Source organism: Typopeltis vanoorti, chromosome 3, assembly GCF_054136105.1.
Source record: "Typopeltis vanoorti isolate ZY-2024b chromosome 3, IOZ_Tvanoo_1.0, whole genome shotgun sequence".
Taxonomy (NCBI): domain Eukaryota; kingdom Metazoa; phylum Arthropoda; class Arachnida; order Uropygi; family Thelyphonidae; genus Typopeltis; species Typopeltis vanoorti.
The window spans coordinates 12,558,030-12,581,731 of record NC_143551.1 but is presented as its reverse complement, the minus strand read 5'-3'; the positions used below and the strand labels follow the sequence as shown (position 1 = coordinate 12,581,731).

The window sequence follows — 23,702 nt, the reverse complement described above, 5'->3', positions numbered from 1 at the left end:
TGGCTTGAGGCATATGCATTTACATGGAAAGCAGCGCTAGTTCATTTTCCTGGAAGATGCCACACAAGGAGATGCTGTATACTGGATCATCTTGCGGGCAAAGAAGACGGGTGCCGTGCGGTAGAACGTGGCAGTAAAGAGGGCGCCAAGGATTCAGAATAAAAGGGGTTTGCTCCCCTCTCTTGAGGCTTTTTGTCTTGTTCTCCTGACCCTTTCCGGGTGTTTTACGTGGTCAGACGTTGTGCCTCTCTCTCTCTCGCCTTCTGATGGATCGCCCTGAGATGTTAGATGTCGGCACCCACAGTTCCAGCGCCCTGACTAGCTATCTCCTCGGGACGGAATTCCTGAACCGGCAACTCTGACGAGGACTAGCGGCATCAGAGCCAGACAAATGTGGGCACATCGCCAGATGTTTGGTAAAGCCAAGTAGATGAAAATGTGAACGAAGTGACGAATCTGTTAATCTTCCCAAGAGCTGGTAACGTACAGAATTTTGTTATTCCTTTCCCACTTAGAGTGAAGAAATGTTACATAGTGAGCAAGGAGAATGTAGTATAGAACTCTTAGGTGATTATCGATGATAGCAGGTGCTTAATTTCACTGAGCATTTTTGTTAGAGAAAGTATATATAGATGATTTGTGACAAGTATTTATATGAATAACTAACATAATTTAGAAGAGAATCGAGTAAATGTAGTTTAATGCTTAATCTTATGATTGTATCCATTTGTGTTTTAGTTGGTTTAACTAGTCCTTTACTTTAGAATGACATGAAATTGATTTGAGTGCATGAATGTAAATGTATAACCTTAAGATCTCAATAAATATGTTTTATGTTTTGTACCTGATATTGGCCTGAGAATGAATTCAAATTTCCACTCATCAAACTGAACCTAAGCAGAGTAGAATAGATGTTTAAGAGCCACGATTGCAAACGATTTTAAACATGGTTGTTATTGAGAATTTCAGTGCTAAGGGTAAGTATTAATTCTTCACCTCTGTATGTTATCCGAGAGAGTTTCCCTGCTTAAGAATTCCTTCTAACCTAAAAATATTGGCTGGCGCAGCATAACAAATAAATTTGGCAGTATCTGATCAGGAGATCTAAGACAGTAATCACCAAGGATTTTGTCCCTAACAAAAGATAAACCCTTTTGTCCGAGTTAATTGATATACGTGATTAATCTAGAAATCGGCCAGATATATAGATAGTCTTTCTATATCGTGTACTGAAGGCCAAATTTAGGTTTAGCTCTTGAGAGAAATTAGGGTAAAAGTAAATTAGATCTAAATAAGGAAAAACGAGTATAAATAAAAGACAAAGCCACGAAGTGACGACGTAACACTACTACAACCCTTATACAATGGGACTATCATGCCCTCCTTCCATTCCTTGGGCGCCTTTCCCATGGCCAGACTCTCATTGAAAAGCCAGGTTATAGAATCCCATAACCTGGCTTTAAAAGCTCAATGGAGACTTTCGCGTAATGAGTTTTAGAATTTGTCAAATTTTAAAGAAAGTCGGAGTTTAGAGTGAAGACTTAACATAGAGAGAGCATTATATAATATTCCATTATACTTTACATAATTGCATTTAAAACATTCAACTATCTACTAAAGAACTGAGATTCTACTGACTATAGAATCTCAGTTCTTTAGTAGATAGTTGAATGTTTTAAATGCAATTATGTAAAGTAGAATGGAATATTATATAATGCTCTCTCTCTTTGTTAAGTCTTCACTGTAAGCTCCGACTTTCTTTAAAATTTGACAACAAATTCTAAAACTCATTACGTGAAAGTCTCTATTGAGCTTTTTGCATACCTCAATTGAAAAAAGTTGATTTGGTGTAAAGTGGATGACTAATAAAATCACACAAGAACTGCAGATAAATATAGAGATTATGAATAAGTATAAAGAGTGGTGGAGAGTACTTGCATGAGAAATATAAGACTCAAGCCAAAAAAGTAATTAGAGTTAAAAAGACAAAATTGGAAAAAGTGTCTAGCACTGTGATCCAAGGAAAGTCCTAAGGAGTCCTTTTCCTGTGTGTCCAGTAAGAGGAAAAATGATTGTGGACAAATGACCTTATCATACAGAAATGGTGGTTGAGTTATCAATGTAGTTCTGGAGTTTTTTTTTTTTTTTTATCATCATGATCACTTTATTGAGGTATTCCATCTGGGGAAAACAGGTTTATTCTTAGAGGGATGGAGAGGGTTGAACCTTCAGAAGCATAAGGAAAATATATTTATTTTTATTATTTCTGACTTCCATGGACTTATGATACACTGTAAGAGATCCGTCTTAAACACCTTATGGAACATAGTCTATCAAACTCCTTAAACTCATCCAACTTTTGAGCTTATTCAAATCCTCTTGAAAACCCAAATATCTACATTCAGTGCTGTAACTAACTAGCTGTAACAAAATTTTCTTTTTGTCCCCCCCCTTTTTTTTTGGAGAAAAAAAAAAAACGACAGAAATAGATCAGTTAATTTTTAACGTTAACCGAAAAACATTACGGAATTGCTCATTACGGAGCCGTTAGGGTGAAATGTGAGTAAGATTGTTCCATGGCAGTGATAGAATGGAAGTGCCAAACCATACGTCTGATCAGATCACACATGGATTATTGTTCTCAAATTTGATTGGCAGGATTTCAAGGGGATAAATTAATCTTGGAGATGGTGCAAAAGCAGATAAAAATCATATCAGGACTGTACAGTGTTAGCCATGAGGATAGACTGAAGACGTGGACTGAAGAGATTGGTTGATAGAAGGAGAGGTGGCATGAGTGAAGCATTTAAACTTTTGAGAGATAGTTACAAGGTTGAAACTAGGGAGTTCTTTCGTATGGTAGATCACAAGGAATGTAAAGGACCATCACTGGAAGTTATGAATTGAAGTGGTGAGTAAAAGGATGAGCAGTGGTTTTTTTGCATGGCGGGAAGTTCAAACTCAGAATACATTGACTGATAGGTAGTGAGAGCAAAACCTATCAGTATTAAGGAATAGGATGATAGACTTTGTGTTGTTTAAGATGGGTCTCCCACAATGAGGCTAATGTCTAATATTATTATTATTTAGGCCTCCATGGAGTCAAAAGACTCATCGTGTGAGGTACTTCCTAAGAAACACAAAGTCTATCATACCACTCCTTAAACTCATTGACCGTTCTAGCTCTCACCACTCCATCAGGCAATGCATTCCATGGTTCAACCACCCTCCATGCAAAGAAACCACTCCTCACCCTCTAGCTCACAGATTCCTTTCTTAACTTCCAGGGATAGCCTCTTGTCACCACTCCTTCCCGCTGTTCAACCAAGCGAAAGAACTCTCCAGTGTCAACCCTGTAACCACCTCTCAACAGTTTAAAAGTCTCAATCATATCACCTCTCCTTCTTCCATCCATCAAACTCTGCAGTCCACATTCCCTCAGCCGATCTTCATAACTATCATTGTACAGTCCTGAAACCATCTTTGTTATCTGCCTTTGTAACCTTTCCACAGTTAATTTATCCCCTTCAAATCCTGGGGACCAAATCTGAGAACAATAGTCCAATAGTCCAAGTGTGGTCTGATCAGGGACTTATACAACAGAATGATAACCCTTTTATCTCTGCAGGTCAGCGTCCTTCTCATTATTGCAGCATTCCTCTGTGTTACCTCCACCACCTTTGCAATATGTCCCCTAAATTTCAGGTTTCTATCAATCATCAACCCCAGATCTCTTGTCTCCCCTACTTCCTCTAGTATAACTCCTCCCATAGAGTATGCAGTGTCCCATCGATGTTTCCCAAACCTCAAGACCTTACATTTTGCTGCATTAAACTTAAACCCCCATTCATTTGCCCATCTATCTAGCTTATTCAAATCCTCTTGCAGGGCTGCGGCATCTACACTATTACTAATAACCCTTCCCAGCTTCGCATCATCCACAAACAACTGAATATCCCCTTGCAATCCACTGACAATGTGATTGATATAAAGGTTAAACAATATAGGTCCCAGTACTGAGCCCTGTGTGACCCCACTTGTAACCCTCTGCTTCCTTGAAATTGCCCTACCATACACAATTCTGATACCTATTGGACAGCCAATCCTGAATCCAGTTGACCAATCTCGCATCCAGACCCATATGCTGCAACTTAAATATCAGCTTATCATGTGGCACCCAGTCAAATGCCTTCGCTAAATCTAAGAAAATTGCAGTATATGCCTTTCCCTCATCTAATGCTCTTGTAACTTTATCATAAAAGACTAGCATATTGCTAAAACAAGAGCGCCCCTTCACAAATCCATGTTGACTCTCACAGATAACATTACCCTCATCTACCCAATGCTGTATACGGTCCTTCACTACTTTCTCCAAGATCTTACTAACTACTGATGACACACAAACTGACCTATAATTAGACACTTCCAGTCTGTTACCACCCTTATGAAATGGCACTATCTTACCTTCCTTCCATTCCATGGGCACCTTTCCCACAGCCAGACTTTCATTGAAAAGCCAGGTCAAAGGCACTGTCAGTTCCCTAGCACATTCTCTCAAAACTCGTGGTGAAATATCATCCAGTCCCACTGCTTTATTGACATCCAGAGTACTCAGTAATTGAAACACACTCTCCTCCTGTACTTCTAACCTGCCCAATCCCTCCAGCATTAAAACTGACTCCTCCAAGACGAAATACTCCAATAAAGTGTTCATTGAACAATTCCACTATGTCCTCTGCATCAGTCACTCTATTCCCATTTTTATCCCACAATATCATTCTTCCACAGTCAATTCTCCTCCTACTGGCCACATATCTAAAAAATTCCCTAGGATTTTCTTTGGATCTTAGGGCCAATCTCCTCTCATATTCCAGTTTCGTCTTCCTTACCATACTAGTCACTCTTCTGGCCTGTGTCTTATACTCTTCATGCATCTTCTCTTCACTTGTCTCCTTATATCTCTTCCACAGCCTCTTTTTCACATGCAATTCCTGTTTAATATTGTTTATCATCCACTTTACTCCAAATTGTGTCCTCTTGTTCACTCGTGGTATACAACTTACCATTGCTGCTAACAAATATTCTTTCATAATTTCCCATGCACTAATGATATCCCGGCCTTCCAATTCCTCCCTCCATGAAACTTCCCCAAGTTGACGTCTTAGATTATTATAATCACCTGCCTTATAATTCCACATATGTTCCTGTCTCTTTGATAATCCTACATGTCTATTCATTTTCCAAGTCAAAACCATATGGTCACTCTCTCCAACTGGTAGGAGAGATGTCATCTCAGTTATTATCAACTCTTCTGATGCTATAACCAAATCCAAAACTCTTGTTCCCTCTGTTACATGTTGCCTAAGACATTTGTCCCTCAAGAATTCTTGAAATTCCATTTCCTTATTGCTACAATATAATTATAATACATAACATTCTGTATAATATATATATAATTACAATATCTACCATATACACACTGCTGGAACAAAGTTAATGGACACCATAGGGAGAGTAACAAACTGTCATGCCACCCACCTTAATAAGATTTAGGACCTCTTTTCGCTACAATGCAGCAATCCTATGGAACATACTTTCCACAAGCATATGATAGCGATTAGTGGAAATTTTGGATCATTCTATCTTTAGGCATATAATGAGGTCCTGGGCTGTTGTGAGGAGGATGTCCCTTGATCTCATCTGATGCTCCAGTTCATCCCACAGATGTTCAGTAGGATCGAGATCAAGGGTCTGTGGAGGCCAGTCAAGTGTGGGGACATTCATTTCTAAAAACTATGCAGTTACAGCAGCAGCCTTATAACACGATGGTCGTTTCTGTAGAAATACCACAAAGTAGAAAGCAATACATTGCCAGAATGTTCAGATACCTCTTGAAGTTCAATATTCATGGTACCATAAACAGAGATCCGAGGCCAAACCAGGAAAAACAGGACCATACCATCACACTGCAATCTCCAGATTTTATAGTTTGGGTTACTCATTCTTGAAAGAGACATTCAACAAGCATACAACACACCTCTTCATTTACTCTGTACAGGATGTAGTGTGATTCATCACTCCATAACACAGCTTTCCAAGCTTCCATGTTCCACTGACATGCGCTTTGCTCCACTGAAAAGGGCCTGTATGTTGGTTTGGGTAACGTGGGACTTTCATATTGTGGTCTTACCATGAAAACCCATGTTGAGAGCCTCAGTTTTGAATGTTTTTGTGCAGATTCTGCACAAAAATTGTTGGATGTGTAGAAACTCCACATCCATTGTGTCTGTAGACGAATGGCAGTTTTTACATATTATCCTTTGTAGCATCCTACAGCCACATTCTGTGAGTGTGGTATGGTATGGTGTGGTGTCCATTGTGGATGGCACTTGAAGCTGACTCCCTGTGCTTCCATCTCAGTATGGTATCACTGATTGTTGACCTGGGATGGGCCAATTTGTCAATGATTTTTGAATAGATATGCTCTTGTAACATGGCATCCTATCACAAATCCTTTCTCAAACTCCATCAGTTCCCTCCTTGCAGCCATTTCACCCAGACACACTGACTTTGGAGCATCATATTCCTCCAATTTATACTGGCTACATACACGTGACATTACTTGGCACAATGCACCTTGCCCATGGGAGTGTCTGTCGATCTTTCCAAGCAGTGTGTATATATAATGCCAAGATGTAAATGCCCCATAATAGCACACTGTGCTATAAAGTTATAGCACACTATTTGACTGTTTTGCCAAATAATGTGCTATAGGACACACACCTTTATGTAATGGATCTATATTACTCTTTTCATTTCCAAGGTTTCCTTGGAATCATACCTGAGACTTAGATTAATTGATCCTTTTAATGTTACATAGTGATCAGCATTCATTTTAGAAATTATGGACTTGACAACTGTGTTATAAATAACTCTTTTAATATCCCGACATTTCGATCTTCATATCAAGATCATCATCTGGAGCACATACAAATATACAGGACAAGCTAAGTTACATTACATACAGTAAGCTAGAGAAACAATGAATTGATCACAAGTTATTCTACTGGCATGACCTCTAGTGAAAAAAATAAAAAATAAATAAAATAAAATAATTATTTATAAACTACATCAAGCTAAATTCTATTTATGATAACATGAATAAACATAGTTGGGATATTAAAAGTTATTTATAACATGGTTGTAAAGTCCATAATTTCTAAAATGAAAGTTAGATTAAATGACATCATCAGAGACGCTGCTATTTCTTTTGCACATTCTCATAGCACATGGGTTGACATGTTAATCAGTTCCATTGCTGTATTCAGATTTATATTTTTCAATATGCAGTCTCTGTTATATCAGCAACTGCAAAATTTCCACCTGAATGACACACCTTTGCAAGTAATAGCATACTAGCTCAACTATTTCTTCTGTTTCTGTCACTTTCCTAACATTGGCACTGATTAAAGTTATGATACCATACACAATCTTTCTCCCTATTAGCTTGGTGTTAGCTAATTTCTTCTCATAATCTCATGTAACTTTTTACAATGTTAATTAACTTTCTTGCTTGCGCTTTGTATTGTTCATGTGGATGCTTTTTTTTTTTTTTTTATATTCACTACATGATTTTTTTTTTACAGCTACTGCATTATATTACTACTCATTCATCCTCCTGACAATGAGTATACAGATTGATACTACCTCTTTCAAACAATCCCTGACCACTTCCCATGCGTAGCATGGGAAGTGGTCAGGGATTGTGGTTATAAATAGATCTATTTATAACCACATTTCTGTGGTTATAAATCTGATCTATTCTGATCTGATCTGTGGTTATAAATAGATCTTCTGATACTGTTACCAGATCCAACACTCTTAAATCTCTGGTCCCATCCATCACATGCTGTTTCAAGTAATTATCCCTTGTTAATTCTATAAATTCTATTTCCATCTTGCTATGTGCCCTCTACTCTTTCCAGTTTATGTTCCTATAGTTGATGTCACCTATAATTCCTCAGCTTGCATTCATTGTGCTAAGTTGATGATGCATGGCTTCTACATCTTCATCTGGATCCTGGGCTTATAGCAGTAACCAACAATATATTTTTTTCCTATTGGCCTATATGTTACACCAGATGAACCATCTCTCTCAAATCTAAAATCCTCTTTAACTTTTAGCTAGAATGAGTAATACCCTTCGTCCTGTAATATTCTCACTGTCTTCTCTGAAAATACAACATCTCTTGAATTCAATCCCTGTAATTATATCATTTTCTATCAACCAAGTCTCACTGATACCGATAATTTTTGGCCAAGTTGAGCTGACCATAAATTTCTGATACTTCTGGCATTTGTATACATACATTTCAACAAACCATTGGGTCCACAGGTACCATTGCATAATGTCTTTATCCACCCATTTAGATTTGAAATTTGAGAAATGCAGCCATTCATGATCAGTTCTGAATGACTAGACACATTCTTAGTTATATTTTCTCCAATACCTCTAATTTCTCTAAATTTGCACTTCCAACCTTTCACTGAACAACAGAGTAATAATAATGATGATGATGATGATAAATGCCTTACATCTTAAATATCTCAACCACATTCCCCCACCCCTTAATCTTCTTCTGTCCACCAAACTGCATTGTACTCAGTCTATCCTCATAACCAACATTGTATAATTTACATTCTTTATATCATTTTCATTATCTGCCTCTCCTTCCAAGATAATTTCATTACATTCAAATCCCAGTGACCAGATCTGTAATTGCTCTTTAAGAGATACTTGTGCCATGAAGTTTGTTCAATTCATATGAAAACACAATAAAATAAACTGACATTTATTTAACCCAATGTTAGTAAGGTGGGGTGTCACACACCCCAAAGATTTGAAATTGACTATAACTTTTTAACAATGCATGGCAGTGAGTCATGCCTCAGTATAGCAGCTTCCCCTCCCATAACCTGCTACTCGATGCCATAGATGACAGGCTGTTGCACACAAGCAAGTTTAGTATACAGAGGTGTAAAGTGTGCTAGGGGTCCACTAGACCCCACCTTACCAAAAGTGTGACTATATTTGCTTCCGAAACACAAGCTGTTTTCATGTATATTCTACTAAAATATTTTTGTTACTGCTGTGTCTTCTATATTTTTACATACCAACTATAAGCAAATATGTTTTCGTAAATATTTAGAGGGTATTTTGAGAATAATATGTTTTTTTTACCAGATGAGTTACGAGCAGGAAAAACAGAAGCTACGTCAACTTATAGATGATGCTTTGACAGACGAGGAGCCATTTAGTGGAGATGATAGTGAAATTGATTTAGAATTAGTCAGTAACCATGAGTTAATTTTGTGGATCTGCATTTTTATTCTGTAAAATTACAGGACACTTAAACAATACATAATCTAATATTGATTAAAAAGATGTGGATTTCTATAATACACTACATTATTTGGGTGGGTCTGTGGGACCCCACCTTACCACTTTTGTTACATTATCCCACCTCACCAGCACCAGGTTTAAAGCCATATATATCAGTCTGAATACTACAAGTCATCATCAGTGGTAAAGTTAGTTAATTAGAAGGTAGAATGCGAACAATGAATTGATTTGAAACAGTGAAACTGCATTATGTTATACATAAAACAACACAATGATATAAGTGAAGAAACATTGCACTAAATTGAATGATGTGTGATTAGAATAAGACTCTACCATTTCTCAGATAGCGAGAGCCAGTCATTCCAATTTAAATTTGGATGGTGAAATAAGGCGTCAGTGCTTTCTTTAAATAAATGTTATAGCAAACTCACTTGCTTCCACCCTAATTGCTTAATTTTTCCTGAATTTGCACTTCAGTATGCTCAGTGAACAAAACTCTCTCTAGACACCTAACACCAAAACCGTTGCCAGCAAAGGTTGGTTGATTGGTAGAGCCCCTGCTACTAATGGCTCACACAATAAGTTAAGCAAGTTTCAGCACAGTTAGTAGTTGGAAAGGATCAGTCGTTTGATGCTGTTAGCACACTGCTCCCTCGATGAGTCTTTGGACTCCCTGGAGGTGTTACATAATAATAATTTAGATGCAGTCCATCAGCATTATACAACCCCTTTCCGTCAAACACAGACCACAGATCTTACAACATTCCTTCTGCACAACTTATGTATTAATTCATTTGCTACCAATGCCCTCCTCCTCATTTCGTTCACCTTTATCATTGCGTGGCAGGAGACAATCTTCACCTTCTTGCTCTTCAGTTTTGCCTCTTTTAACAACTCAGTGAAGGAGCCCTTCATCGAGAGGCAAGAATTAAAAAATTCCATGTCCTTTTTTAATCTTTTTAAACCATCTTTGCACTTGCCAAGTTGAATGATATGTAAATTCCATGCATTTTGTGTTTACAATGCACCCTGTTGGTGAATTTTGGAACTGCTTTTTTTCTGAGATATTACTTCTGCATGTTGCACAATGTCAGAAATAGGTTTGTTACATGCAGAGTTGTTAATGATTGGAATGCCTTGCCTGAGTGTGTGGTATCTGCAGAGAATTTGAATGTGTTTAAGGCACGGTATAATGAGCTATGTGTATAACAAAGAGACGTCCTAGATTAGTCTTTGACTGCATGGGGGGGGGGGGTCTTGGGATAATAATAATGCATTCCTGCAAAGTTTTACAGCACTTGGATCACTAGATGGCACTCCACAGGATCTTAAACAGAGATACTTTAATTTTTATCATCCTGTACATGAGTATTATGGGTTGAATGAGGAATTTTTTTTTCTAATTAAAAAAAAATTTTTTTGCATTTTTATTTTATATTTTTAAAACTATATGGAAACCCTGCATGAAACTTTTGCAAGAAGCTTCACATATGCAATAAGCAAAGCAGTGGTCTCACACAGACATGAAACCATCTCCATTTAAATACAATCACAAATATCAATATCCATGGCTGGATTCAAACCTGCAGCCTGTTGGTGGGAGAGCAGATATGCTAACTACTCAGCCAGCTAACCTTTACCCACTAGCCTATTCAAATCCTCTTGAAGAGTTACAAGATTAGCACTATTACTAATAACTCCTCCCAAGTTTCACATCATTTACAAAAAACTGAATAGCTCCCTGTAATTCAGTGACAATATATATATATATATGTGTAAAAAGTATTTTACCTTGGGTATAATAAATGTTAAAGATACCAAGCTATTTTAACCTGGTTTTACTCCATTTCCCAAGTAAGCAAACAGACAAACAAGTCAAGTTTGCGCCTGCAAGTGTTGCAAGTCTAGCTTACCCTTAGTGCTTTGCATCGAGGGTAAATATTAAGATTAGTGATCAGAGTTTATTCTACTTTTACCATGAGTTGCCTTTGTCTTGCACTACGTGCAGGGTCAGCTAGACTTGCAACACTTGCAGGTGCAAACTTGACTTGTTTGTCTGTTTGCTTACTTGGGAAATGGAGTAAAACCAGGTTAAAATAGCTTGGTATCTTTAACATTTATTATACCCAAGGTAAAATACTTTCTACATTTATATCTCCTGAGATTTTTATTTAATAAGGTTAAAACACCTTATGGTAACTTGTTCTGGTAAAATACTTATAAGCTCTGTATTACTAAAATCTTGGTATTTCTAGCCTGGCTCCCACTGATGAGACCTCAATAAAGGTCGAAACCGGTTTGGATAGTGGCCCCTTGCCTTTAATACAAAGCATCATACATCTCCTCCAGGAGATGTGCTTTGCATTAAGGGTAAATATTAAGATTAGTGATTAGAGCTTATTCTACTTTTACCATGAGTTGCCTTGGTCTTGCATTACATGCATGGTCAGCTAGACTTGCAGACGCAAACTTGACTTGTTTGTCTGTTTGCTTACTTGGGAAATGGAGTAAAACCAGGTTAAAATAGCTTGGTATCTTTAACATATATATATATATATATATTATTATTATTATCAGACACTTCCACGGAGTTGAAAGACTCATCGAGGGAGGGCACCTGCTCTACAACTCTGTCTCTACCACTGACAGCATTTATCGCCGACCACCACCACCACTAATATTTCCGAAGACAATCATATCCATGCCCATGGCGGGATTCGAACCTGCAGCCTTTTGGCTAGAGAATGAATATACTAACCACTCGGCCAGCCAGGAATCATGAGACATTGTGAAAGGTCCATCATAGACAACACGAAATCTATCATAGCACTTCTTAATCTCATTCACTGTTCATGCTCTTACTACCCTATCAGGCAGTGTATTCCATGGTCAACCCCCCCCCCCCCACCACCACCACCATGCAGAATGCTACTTCTCACCACATCCATTTGTAACTCGTAGGAATAACCTTTCCTTCCCTTTGTTCTACCATATGAAAGAACTCCCATTGTCAACCTTGTAACTACCTCTCAGCAGTTTACTTGTCATATATCATATCATCTCTTCTTCTATCTACAAAACTTTGCAGTCTACATGCCTCAATCTGTCCTCATAGCTAACATTTTACAGTCCTGATATAATTTTTCTTATCCACCTTTGCACCTTCTCCAAAGATAATTTATCCTCTTCAAATCCCAGTGACTAAATCTGACCACAATAATCCAGATGTGGTTGATCAGGCCTTTATAAAATGGAATCACAACTCTTCTATCTCTGCTGGTTGGTGTCCTTCTCTGTATTGCTGCAGTTCTGTGGGTTACCACCACCTTTGCAAATATGTCATCTAAACTTCAAATTTTTATAAACTATCAGCCCAAGATTCCACCCTCTATATCCATGTCTTCTAGTACAATTCCTCCAAAGATGAGAGGACACAGCATCCCATCAATGGATCCCAAACATCAATACCTTACACTTAGTTGCATTAAATGTATATCCCCTTTGATATACTGATCTGTACAGCTCGCTCAATCTTCTTGAAGGGCTGATACATCAGCACTATTACTGATAACTCTTCCCAACTTCACATCATCTGAATATCTGCCAGCAATCCATTAGCAATAATCATTGATATAAAGGTTAAACAATACATGTCCCACTACTCATCCCTGTGAACCCCATTCATAATCTTCTACTTCCTTGATATATCCCATCATATACAACCATCTGATATCTATCAGAGACAGCCAAACCTCAATCCAACTCACTAACTTGATATCTAAACTAATATACTTTCACTTAAATACCAGTTTATCATGTGGCATCCTTTCAAATGCCTTTGTAAAATCAAAAAAAAAAAAAAAAAAAAAAAAAAAAATCACTATATTAGTCCCCTGCTTTTTGCCATTCTGCTGTTTTACCCCTTTCAAATATAACTGATCCATATACTTGCCATGCCATTTGCTCTTTCACTGACCTTCCAGGCGCTTCTTCTCTCAAGTACACAGTGCATCTCTTAGAAACTGTGCACCTGTTATATTTTGCTTATAATACGCCATTTATACTTTTTTATGTTATTTACATTTTTCAACACCCAAAATGCATTTGCAAGCTAAATAAAGGCTAGGTTCTGCTTTTTTGCTGATTTCTGGTTTTCTCCAGTGCTCCAGTCACTAACCTGGCAAATAAGTGAGGGACACCTGTATATATTCTTTTCCTTCATCAACAGTTCTTGTTACTTTATTATAAAAAGCAAGCAGAGTACTGAAACAAGAATACCCCTTAACAAATCCATGCTGAACCACATGGATAACATTACCCTTGTCTGTCCAATGCTGATTTCTCCAAAATCTTAACTGCAAAAAAAATACAAACTGGTCTATAGTTTGACACTTCCATTCTACCATTCCACTTATGCAGTGGCACTATTACATCAATTTTCCATTTCCTGCGAGTTATTGAAAAGTCCAGTCAATAGTGGCATCAGTTCCTTAGATTGTCTTAAAACATGTGGCAAAATCCAGAGTACTTAGTATTCGAAACACACCCTCCTCCTAATAATGCATCCAAGCCTTGTACTCTCCTGATCTTTCAGGTAATAAAATCTTCTTTTCTAGGATGAAATAACCCAATAAAGTGATTGTTAAATAACTCCCCTATTTCTTCTGCATCAATCACTTGACTCCTATTTTCATTGAACAATATCATTCTTCCACCATTTCCCCTCATACTGGCAACATGACAGAAGGATTCCTTTTGATTTTTCTTGTATCTCAGAGCTAATCACTTCTCACATTTAAGTTTTGCCTTCCTTACTATGCTAGTCACTTTCCTAAATCTTATATATTCTTCATGCAACTGTTCTCCACCCCACTCATTATTTTTTTTGATAACCTCTTTTTCATCTGCATTTCCTGTTTGATATCGTTAGTCATCCACTTTATGCCAAATCTTGTTCTCTTTTTCACTCGAGGTATACAACTTGACATTGCTGCTAATAAATATTTTTATGCTAGTTCTCATGTACTTATATCTCAGCCTTCCCATTTATCCATCCATGGAACAGCCTCTACCTGATTTCTACTATAATTATAATTGCATGTGTTGTAATTTCATAAAATTCTTTTCTCCTTCCTGCTGTTCATACTTTTTTTCCTTGCTTATAACAACACGGCACTAAATATCCTGTCATGCCCACCTCGCACCAAATGCTCTCAAACCATTAGTGCAATTTTCCTCCAAATCCCCCACTTTGAGAGGACAGAACTCATCATGTATAAGTAATAGTTTACCACCTGATTTTCCTTTTCTATCCTGATGAAATATACTTTACTATTCAACTTCTATTCCTTTCAGTATATCATCTTCTGTCAACTATGTTTGACTGATCTCAATTATCTTTGAACTGACTGAGTCTATCAATGCCACTAATTCATCTCCTTTATTTCTGATATTCCTGCCATTTGTATAAGGAAACATCAATGCATTGTCAGTATAATATATTCATTCCTTCCAGATTCCATTTGGCTCTGCATTACACTATACAATCCCCCATTTCCCATGGCCACAAGAGGCCACTCACATTTCCATTCACAATGCTGCCCTACTAATAAAGATTGAACAGCAATGGTCTCATTACTGAACCCTGTGGAACTATCCTTGTAGCATTCTTATTCTCCAATACTTCTCCTCCATAGACCACTGACTCTTCTGCTGTACAATGTGAAGCATGAAAACTCAGATCTCTAGCTTTCCGATTCACATTTCTCTCAGGTCTTTTGTACCTACCATCACCACATCTAATCCATTGTACTTTACTTAATTGCTGTAGTCACACTATCATTCCTTCAGGCAAGCATTCATCTAGCATTCTATTTTGCAATGAATCTGTGCACATGACATCTCTGACTGCTCCATTCCTTGCTCACCTGCATCCCTCACTCTTTCTCCTTGCATGCTCACTTACCTGCTTTAGTGCCATCTCTCCATCCCAACTTGCTGCACTATCTCACCTTCCTCTCTTCTCCTGTTCTTTCTCTCTCTCTCTCTCCTTCTATAATTCCCATAACTTCTCTCACTCTCTCCCCCTCACTCTTGTTCATTTCATATTCTACTAATCTCTTCTTTCACACTCAACTCATTTTTCATATATTCCATTTCTTCTTTCAGTAGCTCTATGTATGTCTCTCTCCTCCTCTCTGATCAACCCACTCTTGTTCATCATTTATCCACTCAATCATCACCTTCCTCTTCCATTTCCACACGATGCTTGTCTCCTCATCTCTCTCTGCTGGCATTCAACTCATTTCTCTCACACCATTAGTGAAGGTACTTAATTTAGTTATGCTGATATCTATGTTGCTGAACTCTTCCCATTTCCTAAATTTTATTCATGCATGCACTTCTTAGTTTATTACCTGCCACATTTCAAACATGCCACAAGCACTGTATAGTACAAAATCTTATAGTATACTGTGCAAAATGTAGTCCTTGAATGATGGCAGACCGAGTGATAATATATCAGCAAACTCACTTATGATGGCAGCCATTATTGAAGCACAGTACAAAGATCACTGACAAGATATACTTAAAAAAAAAAAATTGACATAAAGATTGAATAGTGATGGTCCCATTACTGAGCCCTGTGGAACTCTCCTTGTAACATTCTTATTTTCCAATACTACTTCTCCATATACCACTGACATCTATCAGAAAGCCAGTTACCAATGTAATTCACTAACCTGATATCCAAAACAGACAGGATTGCCTGCACTACCAAAGAAAGTATGCCTTCCTATAAATGTCAGTATAAGCTTGAGTATTGGTAAAAGTTAATTTGTCATATCTTTACAAATATATTATTATTATAATTATTGTTATTACATGCTACGAGGAAGGAGCCCAAAGATGTCACTGCAGAAGGTCATTCTGCACTACAACATAAACATATATTCCTTATTTTTTTATGTTCTGTTTTTTTTTCAAAAACTAAATTCTGTCCCATTCCTAATAATATAGTAAATTAGGAGAAGAGTACACATATGTTCATGAAAATATATCATTTTTTCCCCTCCCAGATACCAATAGTATATCTATATATACTATAGAAAAAGTGCAGAGGTTTCTCAGCAATACAGACATTTTGACAGGTGATGAATTACAAGGTATTTTATATGGCTTTCTCACTAAACTGGACCTTGATGGAGAAGTTAAAGTAACAGTAAAGAAATGGTATGTATTGCTATTATTTTGAACATAAAATATACAAATTTCCTCCAACACACACACTTCATTTCTCCCAATAGTATGTATTCTTGTTGCAATTTTTTTTTTAATTAAGAAAAATATGCATATAATAATGCATAGCAATGAAACGTGGTGCTGGCGCTGCATGAACAAAGTAAAATGGACAGAAAAAAAATCAGATGAACAAGTCCTGAGTGAAACAAGAAGTCTAATTAGATTGATCAAAATTAGAAAGAATAGGTGGTATGGACATATACTTCAGCATGATGGACTTGTGAAAAGAATAACTGAAGGCAAAATAGAGGGGAAAAGAAGAGGCAGACCAAGGAAAAGCTTTGTTGACCAGGTCAAAGAAAGCACGAGTTTGAGGAGTTACCACGAGATTAAGAAGAAAGCCAATGACAGAGCGGAATGAAGGAAATTGTTGCTGAGCTACCAGTCTCAAGACTGATGCAACTGATGATGATGATGAATGCATAGTGGAAAACAATGAAGAGTTTAAGATATCAGAGGAAGACAAGAGATAATGAATATGTTGAAAAGAATGTGAAAGATGTACATATGAATCTGACTTTTTGCAATGAGAAAGAGGGAGATGGTTTATCTCAGGGTTTCTCAAACTGTGTTCTGCGAGAAGTTCTGGAATTTGCCAATTTAGCTTCTAAGCATTTTTCATGAATAAATATTTTATAGTAGAAATATTGTGAGGAGAATAATCTTTGTGAATACGTCGAAAAGTTCAGACCCAGAATCCCTAATAACATCTGTGTATCGTTAATTTTCACACATTAAAACCTTTCAACATTTGGGAAAGGGAATACCGGTGTTTATGACAGGTCATAAAAATTGCCTGCAAGCAGATTATAACAATGGGTGGCATATCCTCTGTTCTCAAAACTGAAGGAAATGACATCTGTGTAGCAAAAGTCAGTGGCAGAAGTAATAGGCCTGCAGATTAAAATTTTAATATGAATAAGAGACAAGGGACTTTGTTTAATTTTGATATTAAGAAATCTCTTATTGAAGGTGTTTATGATGCAACAGATAGTAGGTCATCCACTACCAGCCTACAAAGCGATCTCCAGGATGCACAAAAGGAGGGGAAAACTACCAGCACACAGGAGAAAAGTCTGCATTCACTTGTAAGTACTTATAATATAAATTTTTGGTGATCAGAATAGGATATGTCAATGAAAATCAGCACAAATTAATTTAATGGTTTAATTAATTAGTAATTAATAAAAAATCAGCAAAATTGCCAATTAATACATTACAAAATAACCAAGGTATTCCATGAAAATTTCAGGATTTGTGAAGTGTTCCATCATAGAAAAAGTTTGAGAAACCCTGATTTATCTGATGGCCATGATTGTGTGTGAGAATGTCAGCTGAAAGCATTATATGTGGAGAGAAAATAGAACTGTGTGAGAGGAGATAGAAGGTCTGAAGACTGAGTTCAGGAAGGTGAATGAAGAGATTTGGAGGATGGAGAGGTTAGATAGTGCAAGGATAATGAGAATGGGGGTGAGAGAGAAAGCATCAAGGACGTCGAGTATTTTATTTGATGTCATTCAAAGATCAGAGGAGGCACAGTGATGGCAGTTTGTGGAACAGGGGAAGACCTGTTCTGGTCATCTAAACAAGAGTTGAGGAGAAAACTAATGCCAAGAGGTCTGCCTTATCTTCAAAAGATACCATTAAGGTTTCATCAGAGGAAAGAAAGAGAGATGGCCCAACATCATTGTTTTGTCCCATAGCAAGGAACAAAAAGGCTCAATTGCTACTTGAGCAGAAGGCAAGCTTAGTGCATTTAGCCCATTAAAGTTAGCTTAAATTTACTGATAAATTTTTTTTTTTTTTTTTGCCTTTGTTAATTCTAACCTATTCAAATGAGAAGGCCATATTTGTAGCCAACAGTATGGCTTGGTAATCTCTTGTCTTCTACTATAGTTTTTTTTTAATAGATGGAAAATGCCAAAATATAGATGGGTTAATGCTATTTTGGAATGATTTTTTTTTTAAAAAAAAGGAAAAGTAAGAACTAATGAAAGTAAATCAACCAATTTGAAAGAGAATTAATTGTTGACAGAAAGTTAGTAATGAAATATTGTTGGAATGTTATATCTGTTACACCCTTGACTGCACTATCTTAAAAGAATGATGAAAAAAGCAAGGAGACTACAATGAAAAATAAGATCAAAAGTCATTTTATCTTTCAAGATTGAATAAAAAAATAATATTGATATTATTTTTTTTAGTGTTATCATTTACATCTTAGTTGTATCTAAATCTGCTTTTTTTTTTTCAGTGCTTACTGTAAGCAATTACTTCAGCCTTCTCACCAGAAATGTACAAATATGAACTGTGAAGTTTCAGCAGATATCCACAATTTGTTACCACAACAGAAGTTTCATATGATTGTTTGGCTGAGTGATTACACTGGTACATTTGAAAGATTTGTTTTATCAGGAGATGCAGCTCAAAAACTTTTGAATTGCTCTGTAAGTTTTCATATTATCATAATAAATAAAGTGCATAGCTTTATTTATTATTCAGTTGAATTTGTTTTAGTATGTTGGAAATGTTATCACAGTAGATATGTAAATTTTAGTTAGTAATATGTTTAAATCAATTTGGTATTGAATATTCCATATAAAAACAAGATATTTCTATAGCAGCAGAAATATAACAATTTTTTGTTATATATAGCAGCAGAAACCTTGATTAGGTTTGTATACCCAAAGGAGGAAAACTCAGGTTCCTAAAATAAAATTCTGTCACCGATTAAAATACACTTTCTAAGTTCAATGCTTTTGAAATTTGATTCATCGCTCCAGACTACTATTTTCCATTGGTCAATTATCCAGTTCACACACTCTTTGCACCTGGCCAGACGAGCTGCCTTGTTTGTTGTTGATGTTTGGCTTGTGTGCCACTTCTCTTCCATGGAAACCCAGTAAATGGAGTTCTTTTCGTACAGTATTAGTGCTCACCATGATGTTACTGGTGCTCTAGAATTCACCACAGATGTCTGTGCTGATTGTAGCTAGTTTTTGCATGCTACCCATTTAACACCCTCCTGTCCCTGTCAGTCATTTTCGGCAGCTGCCCTTGGTGTTTTCCTGCACCAGTGATGCCAGAACGTCTCCATTTGTTGATTACATTGTCAACCGTTGATTTTGGATGCTCCAGTTGAGCAGCAATGGCATGTATGGACATGCCACTAATGTGACAGCCCATGATGACACCTCTATTAAAGTTGCTGAGTTCACGTTGTGTTGCCAAACCACCTGTATTCAATTGCTACAATGAAATACTGCTTCCTACTACCTGTAAACCAGTTTTTATGTTATTAACAAACCTGGAATGTCATAACTTCAAATAACAGGTTGTCCAGACAATAATTGATAGATAGTGTAGGTGGTTTGATGTTAGAACACTGACGTATAAGATCTGACAGTGCTAAAATCTTACATATAACCGAGCAATTTGAATGAAAATTGTTGTAGGAATATTGTTAAACACTTTTAAGGTCAATAGATATCAGACCAATGAATGTTTGAGTGATGTCATAAGGTTTCACATGTTTCAAGAAACACATGAAATTTAAATCTACCGAAATGAAGAATCTTGTGCGTAGTGTCAGTGGCATGGGAAGGAAAGCCAGACTTATCAGATTCTTAAATCCTGATGTTCTTGAATTCTAATCTTAGCAGAACAGTCAGGTTGTCCAAAGTAATAAAGCTGACATGCACAGAGCACTTGATAAACACCTGGCAATGATAAATTGTCCATGGTAGATGGTAGAAAAGAAAACAGCTTCTGCACTGATTTGAAGGAAGTGTACAGAACTGTACTTGTGAAGAGTGCATGCTGTTTTCAGACGTTCTTTTAAGGTAGAGGTTGAAAATTCTTTTTACATCGGCTCTTAGTCTGGCCAAAGGATGATAACTTAATTTTCTGGATGGGTTTTATTATAATCTTTAGGAGTGCTTTTTTTTTTTTTTTAAATTTTATTTGACAGAAGGGAAATGAAAGGCAGATTCCAGTGAGCTCCATATACATACAAGACTTGTGATATTATCAGTCTTCTGTGATGGTTGATGTGTGAAAATGAATGGATGCATCTACCAGTAAAGGAAGGTTTCTATAAACAAAAAAAAAAACTCAATACCTGCTGGATTACAGACTATTAAGGTATCCAAAAAGAGTAGACTATGTTTAGATTTTTAGATTCATGTTCAATAGTGAATTTGATAAGGGAATATAAAGTTTTTATCCAGCAGTTGTTGTACACCCTCTGTCCAAAAAAGAAACCGAACTTTTGATAGAAAATAAAACAGGCCAATTATAATTATTCAAATCATTTATTTCAATCAATAAATCCTCCCTCAGCTTTGACACAGCGTTTGGCATGGTCAATTAATTCGTTAAATGAGTTTATGTCAGTTTTTGAGATACTGTTGAGGGTCGTGGTTATCGTCGCTTGAACATTTTCAGTGGTGTCATATCGCTTTCCTTCAGCATCAGCAAATGAAGTCGGGGAAAGAGAAAGAAGTCACAGGGTACTAAATCAGGTGAATACAGCGAGTGATCCAACACACAAACTTGGTTTTTGCTCAAAAACTGTCTCACAATGTTCAAACGATGAGATGGTGCAATATCGTGCAAAAGTGACCAGCTGCATGCATCACAATATTCGTGCCGTACGCGACGAATTCTTGCTAACAATTGCTTCAAAACTTCGAGATAAAACTCACAACTGACCATTTGGCCATAAGGAAAGAATTCTTTGGATAATGCCCCCTTGGAATTGTAGAAACAAATCAGCATTATCTTTACTTTTGACTTTTCCAAGCTACTTTTTTTCGGATGCCCCTCTTCTGGTGGTCTCCACTCAGCACTCTGTTTCGGGCTCATACTCAAAAAACACGTTTCGTCACCAGTAATGATCGTTTCAAGGAAGTTTAAGTCCTTACGAGCGGTTTTAATGAGGTCCCTGCAGTGTTCGATTCAATACATTTTTTTGGTCGTCGGTCAACTTGTGGGGAACAAATCGCATATTCAATTTACGAAGGCCCAAACTCTCAGTCGAAATGTTTGTGCACAGTTGATTTTGGAATCCCCAATTCATCTTCAATCAATCTCATGGATGATTTTGGGTTTTCTTTGATGAAATCATGCACTTTTTGGATGTTAACTTCGTTCAGTCCAGTTTTTGGACCATCCAGCTTTTCGTTGTCCTCAAGTGTCTCAAGACCACTTTGAAATCACTTAAACCACTCATAAACTTGAGTATGGGATAAGCATTCATCATCGTATGCTTTTTGAAGCATTTCAGTAAAACTTTTACCAAGTTTAATACAAAAGTCATTCGCAGCTCTCTGTTTGAAACGCATTTTCCGACTGTTCGTCAAAACACACTGTCACTCTTGGCGCTATAACTCTGCTTCTAATGAAACAAATGTCATAAACAGTTGACACTACTAATGAAGGTTGCCACTTTCAACAACAAAAAGATACAACAGGTGGTGCTGCTAATTTCTTATATTTTCGAAAAGTTCGGTTTCTTTTTGGACAGAGGGTGTAATTCTGTCTCTGAGTGGGACTAAACTGTGTAGATAACAAATTTAAATCAGATATGAGGTTGAAAAAAAATGGTATAGAAGAGTTGGTTTTCTAGATTTTCCCTAAAATAATGCCAAAGCAGGTGAGATGGGACTGCCCATTGCTGTCCATTCAAGAATAAGTTGTGTAAACAGATTGAATTCTGTTTATTTACATAACTTATTCTGTCACATAAAATAGTCTGGATTGATGATGAATTTAAACAAGTTAACAATGTTTTCAGGGAAATCAGCACAGCAAAGGAATCCATTATTTCATTATTCACCAAATGTAGATTCTTTTTTTCTTTCAAATAAGGGCTAGTGTGGCCAGTAAGGTTTGAAGAAGATTAGAAAGATGTTTGACAAGATGGTAAATGAGAGAACCAATACAATCTACTATAGGATGTATAGGATGTAGTGGATAGCCAATTTTATGAACCTTGGGAAAACCAGAGGGAGAGATGTGGTGGATGAATATGATGAATTCATAATTTCTCAACAATGATAACAACATACCATGATTGTACATAGTCAACAATTTCAAATTGTGATTTATTTTCTTCATCTGTGTGTAATTTGTTTTTTTCCCACACTTTCCATGATATACAAGTAAGGTATCAATTGAGGAGACAAGGCAAAAACTGAACCCTTCGAGAAGCTGTCTCTTTTCTATCATCTACCGAAGACAAATTATGACCTCTCTCCTTGCCAGGTGTGTCTATCAAGTGCTCGGTTCATCTCAGCATTGTTACTTTGGTCAGACTGGCCATTCTGCTATGATTAGAACCCAAGAACTTCAGGACTACATTGCATTTTTAAAGGTTCTCTGGTTCCAAAGAACGTCTACCTTTCTTTGGAATCAGACCAAGATTCTCCATTTCAGCAGATTCAAATTTGATCATCTGTTCCTTGAAATATGGGAAATCTTATGACCCTCTCTATGCTAATTTCAAAGTTCTGGAAAGTGACTGCCAGTAACTGTTCATATATATATATATATATATATATTTAGTTACAGAAACTATCCAACTTGTTCCTTTTTTTTTTTTTTTTTTAAAAACTGATAGTGTATTATCTTGATGTTTTAAATATAGTTAATTAATCTCCTCTCTAAAATTGACTACATTTTGACTAGAAGAAAACATCTTAAGGTTGTGACAAATTGTAAAGAAATTCCAACAGATCAAGTAGCACAACAACACCAATTGCTGTGCGCAGACTTTAAAATAAGATCGAAGATAAGAACTTCTGGTTGCCATGGGATGAAGACAATTAAGTGGTTTCGCTTAAAAGATGAGAGTGTGAGGAATCGTTTTAGGGAGAGAGTGTTAGAGAGGATTTCGGATGGACTGGAAAGTGTACAAGATTGGTGGAAACATAATTCAAAAGTAATCCTGAGCTGTGCAATCGAGGTGCTTGGTGAGACATCTGGAAAGATTAGAGAG

The 23,702-nt window shown here is 36.8% G+C and overlaps 1 protein-coding gene across 1 annotated transcript in view; it reads left to right on the top strand.

Moving 5' to 3' along the window:
* hdm (meiosis specific with OB domains hold'em) overlaps positions 1–23,702 on the top strand; it is a 297,283-nt gene that overhangs the window by 262,692 nt on the left and 10,889 nt on the right. The window contains exons 10-11 of the mRNA XM_090415441.1: positions 16,480–16,633; positions 18,957–19,149. Of these exons, the coding sequence (XP_090271567.1) occupies positions 16,480–16,633; positions 18,957–19,149 (347 nt within the window). The remainder of the gene's footprint in view (positions 1–16,479; positions 16,634–18,956; positions 19,150–23,702) is intronic.